The 16,731-nt window shown below is 37.0% G+C and overlaps 1 protein-coding gene across 2 annotated transcripts in view; it reads left to right on the top strand.

The window, feature by feature from the left end:
• GCNT1 (glucosaminyl (N-acetyl) transferase 1) overlaps window positions 1-14,924 on the top strand; it is a 36,173-nt gene extending 21,249 nt beyond the window's left edge. For both annotated transcript variants that reach the window (XM_074330574.2, XM_019736710.3), the window contains 2 exons: window positions 9,044-9,194; window positions 10,263-14,924. In XM_074330574.2, coding sequence (XP_074186675.1) covers window positions 10,404-11,690 — 1,287 coding nt within the window. In that variant the 5' untranslated portion in view covers window positions 9,044-9,194; window positions 10,263-10,403 and the 3' untranslated portion in view covers window positions 11,691-14,924. The remainder of the gene's footprint in view (window positions 1-9,043; window positions 9,195-10,262) is intronic.
• Window positions 14,925-16,731: the final 1,807 nt, after the last annotated feature.

Genomic DNA, 16,731 nt, shown 5'->3' with positions numbered 1-16,731 from the left:
CTTGGAACTCTGCCCAAGGCTGTCATGTAAAGAAGCAAGTCTAGCCTATTGGACGATGAGAGACACCCAGCTGTCATCTAGTACCATGTGCAGACATGAGCAAGCCATACTGAACCTTTCAACTGACAGTCTTCCATGTAAATGCAGCTGCCTAGCTGAGCCTAGGGAAAACCAGAAGTACTCCCCAATCAACGCTTAAAGTAGTGAGAAATCCATGTTGTTTTAAGTCACTAAGGATTGTGGTTGGTTATACAGAAATCGTTAACTGATACCCTAGTTTTTTATTTTCTGTTTGTTTTCATCTCTTTTGGGTCATGAGCTTTTCTTGGATATCAGGTAGTTCTCTGTTCTCTGAGGCATAAACCTGGAAGGTATACGCCTCCTACCAATATTCTGAAATAAGGAAGTTTGATTCAATTACCTTGTTTTCAGCCCAGTACTGCTACTCTCAACTGTGACTTGCGCTTTCCAGGCCATATACCCTCTGTTTTACATTTTCCAGAGTCTTCTACTGGGGCTAAGAAGGGTATACACTGGGTTATGATGAATACGGGGAGGGACCTGGTCATTTTAATTGCCTCTTAAATAGATTTTTCAAGCTGTCATTAATTGTTAACTTCATTTCACCACTGCTTCCAGAGGAATTGTGCTGCCAATTTCAGAGCCTTTGGAGAAAGGGTGGTGATTGCTGTTAAGGGGGAGGGGGTGGAAGCTGTACTTTGGGTTTGTAATTTTGTGCTATAAATTGGATTGTCTCAGCTGTCCCCACTGCTTGCTTTAAGATTTAGCTTTCTGAGATTGCCAAGGCAGTTCCCATTCACCCCTTCCACCTTTCAAATTTTTGATGCCATTTCTTCAATTATATTATTTGTGTTTCAGGGGCTTGGGCTTAAAAAAAAAAATCACTTATCATTTCATCTTTAAACAGATCATACTTTTAGATGTACTCTCTAAATAAGCTAGTCCTTGTTGTAAATATAGAGAACCGGAAACAGAAGTCTTCTCTAACATATAAAAGGGAGAGAGGATAGATGTTAAATGTTTAGCAGAGGAACATAGAAAGGGATTTTATCATTCAACAAACATAATTGAGTCATTATCTGTGCCACATTCAGTTCCTGGCTCTGGGATGTGGGGGTCTGGAGAAGGAAGATGTGATTTGGGCCCTCCTCTCCCTTCATCACATCATTTGGTTTAGTTATAATATCTTACGTCATGTAGGAAGTCCCCTTTTCGAAGGGGCACAGGAAACATGGTCTACAGCTGATTATAGAAGGTCCCCTATGGCCTATGTTTCCTTGGCTGGAGCTCAAGAAAACTCTGGGATGAGTTCTGGGAGATAACAGCCTACACTGTAGAGTCTGGTGCTTTTATTCATGATGCTAAGTTATGGGGACCCCAAGAACTTTTCCTGGCCAGTCTGGAGGGGCAGGCATGGTTGGGGTCTCAGGAGTTTATTTCAATGTGAGACCGCAGAAATGCTACATAGCTTACTGCAGTAAGTCACAGGCAGCAGCCAGGCTGCAGAGACCACCCTCCTGGTAGGGCAAGCCTGTGGGTGGGAGCAGAGACTAGGTACCCCCAGATCAGGTGAGGCCATGGAGACGCAGATGGTGGAAAGAATTCCACCCTGAATGAGAAGTGATTGCCTTGCATTTTAGCTGCTTCCTGCTCCTTCCCTTGGCCTGCTTTGGGTTGGCATTTGGGCACCCTTGCTTGAGTCACGATTTTCTGAGATAGTTGATGGCTTTGGCTTCAATCACAATAGTGGGTATTTCAATCCACTCATGGCAGCCTTTGGGCCACAGAAAAATAGTCCTTGGAGAGTCAGTGAAATTGAGCCCTGGAGGAGTATTTAGTGGGATGAGAGGCAACTGACCTAATGTAGACCATGCTTCCTACTATAGAAGGGCAATAGCTGATGGATCCCGATTCATCCATCAAGCTATTTGTTTATGCATACCTGTGCAGACACACAGATGTGTACATATACTTGTGTGTGCATATGTACTTTTTTAAGAAAGAGTTTTGCCACTACTTCTAAAAATGGTAAAAGGCAATAGGTAGAATTATTCTTATCTCTAATATTTTTGTTTGGACTTAAACCAGAATAACTTTGGTGGAAATTGTTGCGAAGAAAAGAGTTTACTTTTTTGAATTCTCCTTTCTTTTAAGTTGACAGTATATCTGTCAGCTTTAAGCTTAACAAATAAGGTTAACAAAGCTAACCCATGCAGAGCCCTTCTTATCTTGCTTTTTGTCTAGGAGTCTCAGATGTAATTAGAGGCTGAACAGGACAATCCTGATTATTCTTAGAGGTATGCACGTATGTATGTGTATAGTCACGTAAATATGTTAGACCCTTTACTTCAAGTTCTGAATATGTTATGTCATACTAATTTATAATAAAATACATATTATTCCCCTCTGCCTCCCTTTTCCTCCTTTGCCTTTCTTTTTATTATTAAAAAAGGAATTAAGGAAAATATAACCCAAGCCACATGTAGCTCATTTCTTCAAACTTTTTTTTTTCATTTTCTTCTTTATATAGTGATACTTCCTAAATTAACTTAAACTAGTAAGTGTGTGATTGGGATGAATATCATCTCTTAGAATTGGTTCACTTTAAAATACGGAGGCATGTGCTAGTCATATCCAGTAGATTTTAATTTTGAAATACCACTACACTTATCTTTTACATTGTAAAGGCTTGTAATGTCTCTTACTTATTCCAAGCTGAAATCTAGATTTCATAATCAGTGGTTTTTGGATTTCTTTACATGTACCTCCTCATCTATTTAGCACTGAAACCAATCTTGCACTGAATTGTACCCTTTTCCTCCACTTTACATTTTCTGTCTGATCCTTACCATTTTGAGCTGTTGAAGATGAGACGTAGGGGACTAAAATTAGAAAGAGGCCTTTGGCGTGGAGCAGCAATGTAATTCAAAAGCCACAATGGTCAGTTATGTGATGCTGGGGAAAGTGTACAACCTCTTTCTTTCCACATCCATCTTTCCCATTGCTCTGTGCCCCTGATGTAGTTTATTGAATCTTGATTGGAAGAATAGTGTTTACATTATTAAGACTGATGTTCTTCAGAGCTAAGCCCCGCAGTATACTCTGATTGCTTTTTTTTTCTTCATTGCATGACTCATTTCTTTGGAGTCAATAATTATCTCTCCAACCCCCTTCATTTGCTTTGTTTTCAATGTAGTTATTATAAATTCCCCCCAGACTCTGCCAGTTGTTAAATCGGGTTTCCATATGTTTATTCCCATCAGTTATTCTATCAGTCTCATATTCTTGGAGACATCTCTCCCAGGACCTTCTGATCTGCCCCAGCCTGCTATGGTTGTCTGCTGGCCTGTTATACAGCCTAGGATGTTCCTTTACTATTGTCCTGGGATTTCCTTTTCTTCCTACTTATGTTAGATACCCTTTTTGATTCTAAGGTTTTCCTCTCTCTTGGCTTATGCTTTAGTTTTGATGAAGCTCATCCTCTAGAGTGTCCTGAGAAAGGGTGCATAAAGGTAAATATTTTGAGATTTCACCTGTCTTAAAGTGTAAAATGTTTTTATTTTACCCTGATTTATTTAGTAGTTCATCTGGTTCTAAGAATTCTTTTCTGAAATTCAGTTTCCTTCAGCACTTTGAAGGCACTGCCCAACAATCATCTGGCTTTTGTGGTTGGTTTTTATGAAACGTGAAGGCATTTTCTTCTTCCGCATACGTTTTATGTGGCTTATTTTTCCCCCTCTCTGGAATCCTTCTTTTTTCCAATGTTCGGACATTTCATGATTAATGAATGTGTCTTGCTGTGGGTCTGTTTTCATTCATTGTGCTAGTATTCCAAGGGACTGTTCAAGCTGAAAACCATTCCTTCATTTTGAGAAAGAGTCTTGAATTATTTAATTAATGACTTCCTTTCATTTTTTAATTTTCTTTTTCTGGAGGTCCTATTATCAGATGGTGGGTCTTCTAGTCTGGTTCTCTAAGATTTCTATATTTTTTTCTCTAATTTTTTCACCAGTTAGTTTGCCTATTTGCTTCACTCCCTGAAAGTTTTTCTCAACTTGATGCTTCTATTGAGGTTTTCAATTTTTGCTATCATGGCATTCATTTTTAAGAGCTTTTTTATTTGCTAAGTATTCTGTTTTATGTGGTTTCCTGTTTGTTCTAGTCATTGCTATAAGGCAAACCGTCCCATATGTAGTGACATAAAGTTTTCTATTTTATTTTTAGCACATATTCTATGGGTCAGAAATTTCGTAAGATTGAGTGACTAGGGGCTAGATTCCTCTGGTGCCTTTTCACTTACATATCAGGCCCTTGGGCTGGGATGAATTGAAGAGTGGGTTCAACTCTTGACTTGGGTACCAATGCATAGTCTCTCCATGTGGCTTCTTACAACATGGAAGCTGATTCTTTACAACATGGATGCTTGTTTTTAAATGGAGTTTCTGAAGAGCACATTTTCAAGATAACCAGGTGGCAGCTGCATGGTTTTTACTTGATGTGGCCTTGGTGGCCACGTAGTGTCACTTCTGCCAGACTCTACTGTTGTCCAAATTCAAGGGGAAGGGAATTTTGCCTAGTTCTTGATTGGAGGTGGCAAGTTTACATTGCAGAAGAGTAGGTGGGATGGGAGTATTGTTTTTTCCATTTTCAGACAACATAATCTGCCTCACTTATTGATTGACTGGACGGAATATCTTTTCTTAACTCTCTGAGGATATTATTAGTTATCTTCACCCTGTGTACGATCTATTTGTTTCCTCTGAACATTTGGGAGAACTCCCAATGTAAGCAGCATGTTTAAGTCTTGGCCTGAGTGGATTCCCTAGTAAATAAACTCTCGTGTTGGCTTGGCTGTCTAAGTTCTGGGAGTTGATACCTGGAAATAGGGAATGAGATCTTAATATTCATTGTCCTTGGGTTCACATAGCCCCATCATTTCCTGGTTAGGAACCCTGCTTTCCAATATGCCTGGTGTGCCCCAGCCTAGAGCGCATCTGCAGACTAAATTTTGGGTCTCTGCCAGGTTTTGCAGTGGAGATCCTACTGTTTTGTAAATATATATATATTCAAGGGGAAGGGAATATTTATTTATTTATTTATTTATTTATTTATTTATTTATTTTTATTATTATTATTTTTTAACACTCTCATCCCTTACTGGTATCTGTGCCACCATTTCCCTGAAACTTTTGGAGATCCTGTAGCATAAATAGAGCTGGTTCTTTCTTCCCCTACTGTCAGCCTGGGATTTTGGGGTCTACTTAACCGGTTACCTTTCCTCCATGTGCTTTTCAAATTTTACTTGCTGCCTCCTCTCTCACTCTGCCTGATGTCATTTTGTCTGTCCTCCCCCTCCACTAAGTACTCAACTGCAGCCTGATCTTGACCAGTTGAAGTTGTTCATTTTATGTTGGAACACTTCTAGTGCCCTCAGGTGCATTTGATACTTTCTTCTCATCCCCTTCCTTAATTATCTCTCCTTATTAGTAGCGTTATAAAAAAGCATCGTTTACCTTTGGTTTTTATAGAACTTAGTATTCTTGTGCTTCTTGGTTTTAATTTCAAAAAGACTTGTATTAAGAGCCATTGATTTTAGGTACTGGCTTTCCTTTTTTTCTTTATATGGTAGAATTATTTTCTTCCACCATATCTTCTTAGGTTGTGTTTTTCTACTTAAAAATGTTCATGGTGGAATCCACAGGGAATTCTCGTTTAGGAAAGGCATCAGTGAGGGACCTTTTCCAGGACACTTGCTAAGACTGTTGCCAAGTCCTGTAGTAGAGTCTGGGTGAAGAAGACTTAGTGTAGGGGAATTACATTTTTCTTACTCTCTCAGAATTCATGAGCTTTTGTTATTTAGAGTGGTTCTTACTGTTCAGTCGTTGGCCTCAATGACTATTCCCACTCCACATTCTTCAAGTGTTCTATGTTCTGTTTGAAATCTGAATGTGAAGGAATATGGAGCCCAGCAATATTAACCTCTGCCATGTTTTGTTATTCATTTTTTAATATTTTGAATATTATTTGTGTGTGTGCTTAAACTAAGTAATGTTTGATAACTGAAGTTCCATTAAAATAGTATAGTATGTGCACATTTTGCTTCCCATTTCCTCATAGAAATCCTTTCTCTATGAAATCTTATTTCCCTTTCAGCTTTCTCCTAACTCTTAGCCAAGTTTTAGTTAAGAGAATGTTCTATGTCTTGAAGTTAGGCTGATTAAATAAAATTTCTGTTAATAATTTATCTTCTTTATTCACCATAGTGATAAATACACGAAGCATTATTAATAAAATACACTTGTTACTTCACACACTTACTTACTTTAGACACTTATCCATCTTGTTAAAACCTAAGACTAGCGATTTTACATTTTAAAAAGCATTTTCAAAGCATGATGGATGTTTAGGATGTGGGTAAGAATGGTAAAGACCTAGGCCTTTTTTGAAGTGAGATCCTTTTTTGATTAAGAACTGTATATTCTGTAGGAATCTTGGGGTGATTTCCTATGTACTCACATTCTTAAAAAAATCTATTTAGGATAGTTCTACTTTTCTTGTTTAAAAAATCCCACCGGTGCCACAATTGTGTTATTTGTATTTTTTATTTTTGAATTGTAAGAATCCTTTATATATTCTGGATACTTATCTTTCTGTCCATTGAATATATTATCCACTACCTTCTGGTCTCTATTATTTCTATTTGAAGCTATTAATATTTAGGACCCTTTGTTTAATCACTCTTCTTTTGCCATTTTCAAGATTCTTTCTTAGTCTTTGTTTTTCAACAGTTTATGAAGTATCTAGATGTGGATTTCTTTGAGTTTATTATCCTTAGAAGTAATTGAGTTTCTTGAACGTGCAGATGAATTCTTTTAGATTTTAGTAGATTATTTTTGGAGCAGTTTTAAGCTTATGGAAAAATTGCACAGAAAGTACAGCATTCCCATATACCCCATAACACAACTGATGAAACAATATTGATATATCGTTATTAATTATAATTAAGAGGGGTCATTGTTTCTTTGTGTTGTACAGCTCTGTGGGTTTTGACAAATGCAAAACATCTTATAACCACCATTACAGCATCATACTGAATGGTTTCACTGCCCTAAAAATGCCCTGTTCTCTACCTATTCATCTGTTCCTTCTTGCCACCAAGGCAAACAATGATCTTTTTATTGTCTCTGTAGTTTTTCCTTTTCCAGAATATCATATAGTTGAATCATACAGTATGTAACCTTTTTAGATTGGCTTCATTCACTTAGCTATATGCATTTAAGTTTCCTCTAAATCTTGTTATGGCTTGATAACTTATTTCTTTTTATCACTGAATAATATTCCATGTTGTGAATGTACTACAATTTGTGGTACATTGAAGGACATCTTGATTCCTTCCAATTTTTTGGCAATTGTAAATAAAGCTATTATAAACATTCAGGTTTTTGTATAGACATATGTTTTCAATTTGGATAACTACCTAGTAGGAGCATGATTACTGGACTTAATAAAAAAGCACACATTTAGCTTTGTAAGAACTGCCAAACTGTTTACCAAAGTTATTATACCATTTTGCATAATTGGAGCTCATTGAGCCTCCTGGATGTGCAGATTAATTTTTTAAAATCAATTTGGCGGGTGGTTGGTTAGCTCAGTTGGTTAGAGCATGGTGCTAATAACACCAAGGTTGCTGGTTTGTTCCCTGCGCCGGCCACTGTGAGCTGTGCTCTCCTTAAAAAAAAAAAAAAAAAAAAACAATTTGGAAAGTTTTCCGCCATTATATAAATATTTTTTCTACCCCTCTCCCCATATATGTTTATGCAGCCCTCCCCCTTTTCCTTCTCTTCCCCACCCCTCTCTTCCCCCATCCTTTTCTTCTATGACTTCTATTATGCATTTGTTGGTATCTCACAGGTCTCTGAGGCTTTGTTCATTTTCCTTAATTCTTTTTTCTTTTTTTCTTCAGACTTCATTTGAGCTGTCCTCAGTTCCACCGATTCTTTCTTCTGTCAGTTCGAATCTGCTGTTGAGCCCTTCTAGTCGGTTTTTCCAATTCAGTTATTGTACTTTCAATTCCAGATTTTTATTGGTTCTTTTTTATAATTTCTATCTTTTCATTGAAATTCTCAATTTGGTTACATATTATTCTTACACTTTTAACTCTTTGAACACAGTTATAACAGCTGACTTAAAGTCTTTGTTAAGTCCACTGCCTGGGCTTCCTCAGGGATAGCTTTTGTTGACTACTTTTTTCCTGTATATGAGCCAGACTTTCATGTTTCTTTATGTGCCTTGTAATTTTTTTGTTGAAAGTGGACATTTTATAATATGTCAGTTCTGGAAATCAGACCCCTGCTCCTGCTCAACCCAGGGTTTGTCATTGTTGCTATTTGCTTGTTTAGTGACTTTCTTGAGTTAATTTTCTAAAGTTTACATTCTTTGTTGTGTGAGGCCATGATTAGACAGATATTTTCTTAAATGCTTTGAACCAATAAGAGGCAGGGATTGCTTATTAAGGGCATAATTTTGTTTAAAAATCTGATGTTTTAATGGTTGAGATGGTTAAGCATTTTAGCAGAATTTCCCAGTCTTTGCTTTCTAGTAGAAGTTTAGAGTGGGGTGGCAAGAGAGTTGGAAGAAGATAAGCAGTTAATTCAATTGCAGGATTGTCTTCTAATGAACCATTCAGCACTGGGATGCTTCACAATGGGAACAGAATATATTGAATTTTCCAATCATATTGGACCATTGAACTGTTCCTTGGCACACACTTTGGAACATGCTACTAGAGTTTTCATTGAAAAAGCTTGATCTGACTTGTAGGGTGTTTTTAAACCTTTAGCAATCCACAACATAGCATTAGAAAAATAAGTGAGACTGGAGAGAAGGAAATTTTAAAAGAGAGAAATCAACATGCCATAATTTTGAGAAAAAAGTAGGATTAGATCACTAGCATGATTTCTGAGTATGTGTATAATTACGTGTGCATCACATCCCTTCACACTTTTCCCTCTTTGTTTCACAGATTTTTTAAAAAGCCTCATGAGGCATAACACCATTGCTGGATGCCTGGTAAAATCAAGAAATCTGGCTGCATGAGATGCAGTCTACACGGGCACAGGCTGTTACCTCGAATCAGAGAACTAAATGAGCCAGACTTTCCTTAATTCTAAAAGGTAAACAGTCTGAGTACTTTTTGTAACATTATTCAGTATTAATAATTGTCAACATTTACTTTTATTTGTATTATTAATATTCACAATTTATTTCCTAATTAAATACTTTAAAGTTCTAGTGCTAATTCTGGTGTTAAAAATAAGTTTTAAATCTCTAAAAATCTGGTACGGAGACAGTTGCTGGTATTTGACTTTCTTTGTTAGAACGTAGCATTTATTATTTATAGAACCAATTGCCAAGCTATAAAATTGATTTTTGAAAACAAAATGATATCTAAATATTTGTAAACATTTTATATAATAAAAGTCGTTTGGGTTCCTGATTTAAATAAGACTAAGTTCTGTCATAAATTATAATTTATATACAACTGTTGTTTTTCTGTAAGCCTTAATTATTATAACCTGTTATATAACCAATGCAAGAAATTCAGGCTGTGTCTCTATTTTGGATTGTGTATGTCGTAAGGTCAACCCAAAACAGTCACAAATCTGGCCTGGTTTCAACTGAGCCTTTCTGGTCCAATTTGAAAATTCAGTTGACCTGCTTTTCCTTCAAAGATTCTTAGAAGTTACAGCCATTTTTTAACTTGTCCTTAAGAGCACCCCTAAATTGGTGAAGGGCAGAATGGGTCTGATCTCTTCAAATATTTAAGGCTGTTGTTACCAACTGATAGGCATTAATGGATCTGTCAGGAGGAACCCAGATTATTAATGATTTCTAGTCAAGGGGTGCTAATTAGAACTGGCACAGGATCAAAAACCCAAATATGGGGCGTTCAATAATCACAACCTAGGTCTTCAACTGTGTTTTGCACCTCAATATACCTGAGAGATAAAATATTTATTGGAGGATATTTTAGCAAATCCTTGTACTCAAATTTTTTTTAAACAATTTGACATTAATATTAGAGACTGAAGGTTTCCTATAACATTATCCCTTTTCCTCTGATTGATCCACTTTGTTTTTGTTTTAAACATCAGACCTTGCAGCAAAGAGGACAGTCTTTTAGCCTGAGAAGATGTCGTGATAGATGGTATTTATATGTATCATTTCTATTTTTGTTTTAGTTCTCTTTTCCACTTCAAGATGCCTTTGTACTAATAAATGCAAACTGACAACTCTCAAGGCCACGACAGACAGAAAATCATTACTGCTGGAAGCCTAGAAGACCGCCCTTAATAAAGGAAAGTCCCTGATTGTTGTTTGAAATGCTGAGGAAGTTGCTACGAAGGAGACTTTTTTCTTATCCCACTAAATACTACTTCTTGCTTCTCGTTTTTTCCCTAGTTACTTTCTCTGTTTTAAGAATTTATCAAAAGCCTGAATTTGTCAGTGTTGAACATTTGGAGCTGGTAGGAGAGAATCCTAGTAGTAATATTAACTGCACCAAAGTTTTACAGGGTGATATAAATGAAATCGAAAAGGCAAAGCTTGAGATTCTAACAGTGAAATTTGGAAGGCGACCTCGGTGGACAAACTTTGACTATATAAACATGACTAGTGATTGTACTTCTTTCATCAAGAAGCGCAAGTATATTGTAGAACCCCTTAGTAAAGAAGAGGAAAAGTTTCCAATAGCATATTCCATAGTGGTTCATCACAAAATTGAAATGCTTGACAGGCTCTTGAGGGCCATCTATATGCCTCAGAATTTCTATTGCATTCATGTGGACAAAAAATCAGAGGATTCCTTTTTGGCTGCGGTACTTGGCATTGCATCCTGTTTCAGCAACGTCTTTGTGGCCAGTCAGCTGGAGACTGTGGTGTACGCATCGTGGAGTCGGGTTCAGGCCGATCTCAACTGTATGCAGGACCTCTACCGAATGAGTGCAGACTGGAAGTACTTGATAAATCTTTGTGGTATGGATTTTCCTATTAAAACCAACCTGGAAATTGTTGGGAAACTCAAGTCGTTAAAGGGAGAAAACAACCTAGAAACTGAGAAAATGCCATCCAATAAAAAAGAAAGGTGGAAAAAGCACTATACCATTGTTAATGGAAAACTGACAAACACAGGGACTGACAAACTACAGCCTCCTCTTGAAACACCTCTGTTTTCAGGCAGTGCCTATTTTGTGGTCAGTAGGAATTATGTGGAGTATGTGCTAGAGAATGAAAAAATCCAAAAGTTTATGGAGTGGGCAAAAGACACATACAGCCCAGATGAGTATCTCTGGGCCACTATTCAGAGGATCCCAGAAGTTCCAGGCTCACTGTCCCTAAGCCATAAGTATGACATGTCCGACATGCATGCAATTGCTAGGTTTGTCAAGTGGCAGTACTTTGAAGGTGATGTTTCCAAGGGCGCCCCCTACCCGCCCTGCAACGGTGTCCACATACGCTCTGTGTGTGTTTTTGGAGCAGGTGACTTGAACTGGATGTTGCGCAAGCACCACTTGTTTGCTAATAAGTTTGACACAGACATCGACCTCTTTGCCATCCAGTGTTTGGATGAGCATCTGAGGCATAAAGCCCTGGAGACGTTAAAACACTGACCATTCATTGTACACAATTTTAGATAATAATAAGGCTACATGAGATGTACCCTCATCTGATTCTTCTGCTCTGTTAATAAATACCAGAAAAACAGTATGGGCGCTCTTTGGACCATGGACTCCAACTCTGCATGTCAGAGAAGCTACATGGTGTCTGCAGAGCACATTCCCTTAGAAAGCTTATAGCGTTAAACATTGGCTTGGAGTTAACATGAGGCCAGGACAGGATGTGAGGCATTGTGGGGAGAGGTGGCCCAGGTGTCCGGGAAAGAGGCCGAATGCAAAAACCAGCCTGTTAAAAGAGCTCAGGGACTTAACAAAATGTTGATTTGACCTGTGCCAAAATTACTTTGAGAGGTTTAAATATGACCGTTTTCCTGATTTGAATGAATTTATAGTAGCAACCAATCATAAGGATATAATTTATATTGTAGGTTATATTTGTTGAATTAGAAATTTGCCTTTACTATAAAGGATTCTTACGGATAATTTACTTTTCTGCTGTAACATTGCATTGTGTAGTGTATCAGTGTATGTCATCTCAGGGAACTTGAGAAAATGGGCTTGACTGAATGTAAATATTTCTGACATTTTTGCTTCTACCAATGTACATATGTTTTTAAAAACAAAAAAGGGCAATTTCTAGTTTAGTTGATTCTATGAATCATCTTAGATTATTAGAAAAGATATCTTAGGTTATTAAAAGAGTTAAGATATCTTTATTATTATAGTTTCTACAGAGTAACACTCAATTTTCCAAACATTTGTCTCTACTCCTCCCCCCAAACCTTGCTATCAAGCTGTGTAAGAACTTGTTTTCATGGTACCCCAGTTTCATGATTGCTTCAGTTCTCTTCTATGATTGGATTGACAGTAATTAGTGTAGAGAACTAAAACAGAAAACAGAAAGAATGAAATAGGTATGGAGTGGGGAATAGAAGGAGTCATATTTAGACAACTGCTGAGGCCTATGTTGAGTGTTAAAAACCAGCATTTGGCACTATCCGCAGATATTAAGGCTGTTGCTCTTTGCTTGTGTCTAACCTCCCAGAGTCTTGTATCCTAATGTCACTCGTGTCTCCCTTTGAAAGGAACTGGCTTCCACTGTCCTTGCTTCTTCATGTTATCTGCCCATTGGTTGCTCCTTAGCCCTTGGGTTGTAAGTTTTCTTCTCTCTCAGAATCTATGAGGAGGGAAGAGGTGTCCCATTTTTCCACAAGGTGTATTTGAAGGCCTGGGAATCCAAAAGGGACCATGAAGTTTGGGGCAGATTGTTACAATATTGGTATTATTCACACCATATGGTTTTTACTTTACTTTTTCACCAGAAGAGATGAATTGAGGTTGCTTTTGTGCTGTCTCCTCTCAAAGTAAATGAAGATTTTAAAAAAAGAAAAAATCCTGTTCTTTTGCTAAACTGATACTGTTCAGCCAAAGATCTAACAGGAAACGTGAAGCTTTACCATTTAGCCAAGACTTTAAACAAGAATCAAAACCATGTACTTTACTTTTTAAAGCCTAGCCAACTTAAATAGCACACGAGAAATTCATAATATCAGACGGTTTTCAGGACTTCAACCGAGAAAACATTTTTATTCCTCAGAGTTAGAAAGTATTTTCATTTTATGGAGAGCTTTGTTATACTGATCCTCCTGAAAGTTTCACATTTTTCAAAGCTTTATCATCATTTGTAAACATGCAAGTCAGTGGATTGCCATGTTTTGTGTGGTTTGATATGGCAGCTTTGAAAACTCTAGAGATGACGGCCAGGAGGGTGCTATGTGCATAGTGTTCCACCTCTAATGCTTTCTAACCCAGTTTGTTCTTTTAATGCATGTCAAATGTTTCTCCCATTCTCTCTTTTAGCAGAAAGATTTTACCTATAAGATAGGGCTTTTGTGGGGGTTTTTGGTACTCTAAAACCAGTGATATTCAGTAACACATACTTTGTGTCTATGTCTTATATTTTTACTTCATTCTTGGTGTCTTGTTTTATGGACGTCTTTATTTTGAAATTTTGTAAATCAATAGGAAAGTTAACAGCGATAGTACAGGGAACACCATATAAGCTTCACCTGGAGTCACTGGTTGTCAACATTGTGCTCCCTTTGCTTTGAATTGTATGGATTTTTGACTTTAACAAAATCAAAAATTAAAAAAATATATATTTACAAATATCCAAAGTTATCATTCATTTCAACACTTATAGTATTATTGCATCTAATTTACATTTGAATTCGCAAGTTTTGAGGGATGTTTTTTTCCAACACAGATAAAAAATTACAACTTTAGAGTCCATTGCCCCAAACCCCACATTAAAACTTGGACCCCATCATCTTTTATGGAGCCGTGGTACCTCATTTTTCTAGAACGGCACTTGTTGAAATGTTGCTGAACATTACCATATTGCTAATGCATGTTATTGGGACTATACAGAATTTGTTTATCAGGACTCTTATTTGTATACTTTTCAGCTTGACTTAAAGCAAATGAAATTTATACCCCCAGGACAAGCAATTTGAAGAATCAAAAAGTTGGTTTCAAAAGGACACCCATAGTACATTCAGGAGGGGCAAAACACAAATTCTTTGGGAAAGGTAAAGAAATTATTTAAATTGTTTCATATACATCAGTTATTAAACACAAATTTTACTCTCATTTAAGATCTTTTGTAGGGAATTATTGGAAATCATTCAAAAATAAATCCTTAAACATACATAGACTGCAATTTTTTGATAGAAGGATTATTCTAGTTAATGAAGTACTGCAAAAAGAGTCAATATGGCTTATTAAGGACAAGTTAATAAAAGTGGTTGTTTTTTATAGGCAATTACCTAGGCTCTTCCCAGACTATGGTAGACAGCTGCTCAGCCTTGCAAATGTGAAGCATTACTGTCTCTAAAAATGTATTTGTATCATTTGTCAAATACAATTCATTTAAATGAAATAATGTAAGTGAGTTTTCTTTTGTAGTTATTAGGGGAGGCAAAAGCCTCCCCTAAGTCATTTGTAGGATCAATTAAACTGCTCTTTAGTTTAATTCATTTGTAGGATCAATTGAACTGGACTTTTCCAGTTGCTTAGAAAAATAAAAATCATTTCTCATTATGTTAAATATAAAATAAATACAACATTGTTTCATGGTAAACATGGTTATACTCTTTTGAATGTGGGCATGACCGAATGCATTTGGAACTTATATACCATCATTAAAATCAGCCATTCAGAAACCAATGCTTTGTCTCCACAAATTATTCTTTTTTTGTTAGCTATCAGCACTCAGATATTAAATGTAGTAGTTGATGTGGTACTTTGTAACCATCTAGTGTTGTGTGTCAGTAGTGATTAAAAATATAAGATTAATTCTCCAGGCAGAAATGTCTGTGAGGAAGAGGGTATGGCAAGGGCCGAAAATTTAACACAGATTGTGCAAAAGATTTAGAAGAATGTGATTTAATAGCCAGTATTGCTTTCTAGGGCATTACTAGCTCCAGCTTGTCTGCTGAGGGTGGAGAGCAGTTTTCCACTAAGGTTTTCTACTGACTGACCCTAAACAGGATCTGGTACTTGCTGTGGTTTGCAATGTGTAAGGCACAGCTGATGGAAAGGGGAAGCCCCTTCTCACCAAATATTGAGTGTCAGCTCCAAATGTCCTCTCTCCTCACCAGTTAAGCCATTTTGGGTACACTTTAGCCCAGCCCCATTTTAGATGAAACAAACTAGAAAGTGGAAAAATTGATTGACCTCAGACCTTTCTCAAAAGCTTTAAAGCTTTATATATCCTTTATAAGTCTGCTCGTCAAATAATTTTTAATGTGTGCTTAAAGTGTTCAGGGCTTTTCATCAGAATATTGATTTAAATTTTTTGATGCAATAAGACCCAAACTAGAGTTATAACTATGGGGAAAGAAAAGACTTTATTACTGCAGGTGACATGGTTGTCCAAGTAAAAAGCTCAGGAATCTTGTCTTAGAATTAACATGAAATAAGCAAATACTTCCAGATATCTAAAAATTAATAGTTTTTCTATAGTTATGCAAAAAAAAAAAGTTTTAAGACATAACGGGACTGCATTACCTTTTATCATGGGAACAAACTCTGTAAAATATGTCAGCGACCAAGGCAGGCTGCCCCTACATACCCCACAATGGCATATTTAATTTGGTTACTTTGAATTAAAGTTACTTGACAAGCAGCTCGTGCCAGAAGAGCACCTTGACCCTCCCTCATTACCGTCAGTGCAGGAAATAAATCTTCCAGGTGAAAGGTTTCCTCCCCGCATCTGGGTGTTAAACAACTCAGAGCTGAAAAGTTTGTGTAATCAAATGACTATAGATACAAACCAGGAATTAATCCTGTAATAGACTCCCTCTTAAAACAGGGTATATTAATTTTTACTTCCTCACCCTGTATCAGTCTAATCTTGCCAGTAAAAAAAGAAGGCAAATTTGATTCAGGTGGGAATCAAAGTTATTGATTTGTATAGGACCTAAGAACCATAAATGCTTGTAATGCCTTGGCACCCTGTAGTCCCAAATCTGGCTACTTAGTCTCGTCTCCATTCCTGCTAATGCAGTCTGGTTTACAGTAGTTGACCTCTGCTCAGCTTTCTTTTCAATCCTTTTGTACCCCAGCTCGCAATTTCTTTTTCTCATTTACATTTAAAGGGAGACAATTAACATGGGCTTGTATACCTCTGGTATATTGTGAGTCTTCCTCAATATTTTCCCAAGTCCTTAAGGCCAACTTAGATTCTGTACCCTTTACCCAAAGCTTCACACTACTGCAATATATAGACCTTTTGCTCGGTCATAAAACTGAGCAGGGAACTCTTATAGATTCCCTCACTCTCATAAAGGCACTAGCTGAACGAGGTCATAAAGCCACCAGATCTAAACTTCAATGGGAACAAACAACTTATTATTTACTTAGGACATGAGATATCTCATGTCCTAAGAGAAGCTAGCTATTGCCACCTGTGGATTCCTACTGTTTCCCCAAAAATAAGACATTGCCGGACCATAAGCTCTAATGCATCTTT

The sequence above is a fragment of the Rhinolophus sinicus genome, chromosome 16 (assembly GCF_057876585.1).
Source record: "Rhinolophus sinicus isolate RSI-liver-muscle chromosome 16, RSI-T2T, whole genome shotgun sequence".
NCBI classification, from domain to species: domain Eukaryota; kingdom Metazoa; phylum Chordata; class Mammalia; order Chiroptera; family Rhinolophidae; genus Rhinolophus; species Rhinolophus sinicus.
This window is presented reverse-complemented; position numbering and strand designations above follow the sequence as displayed.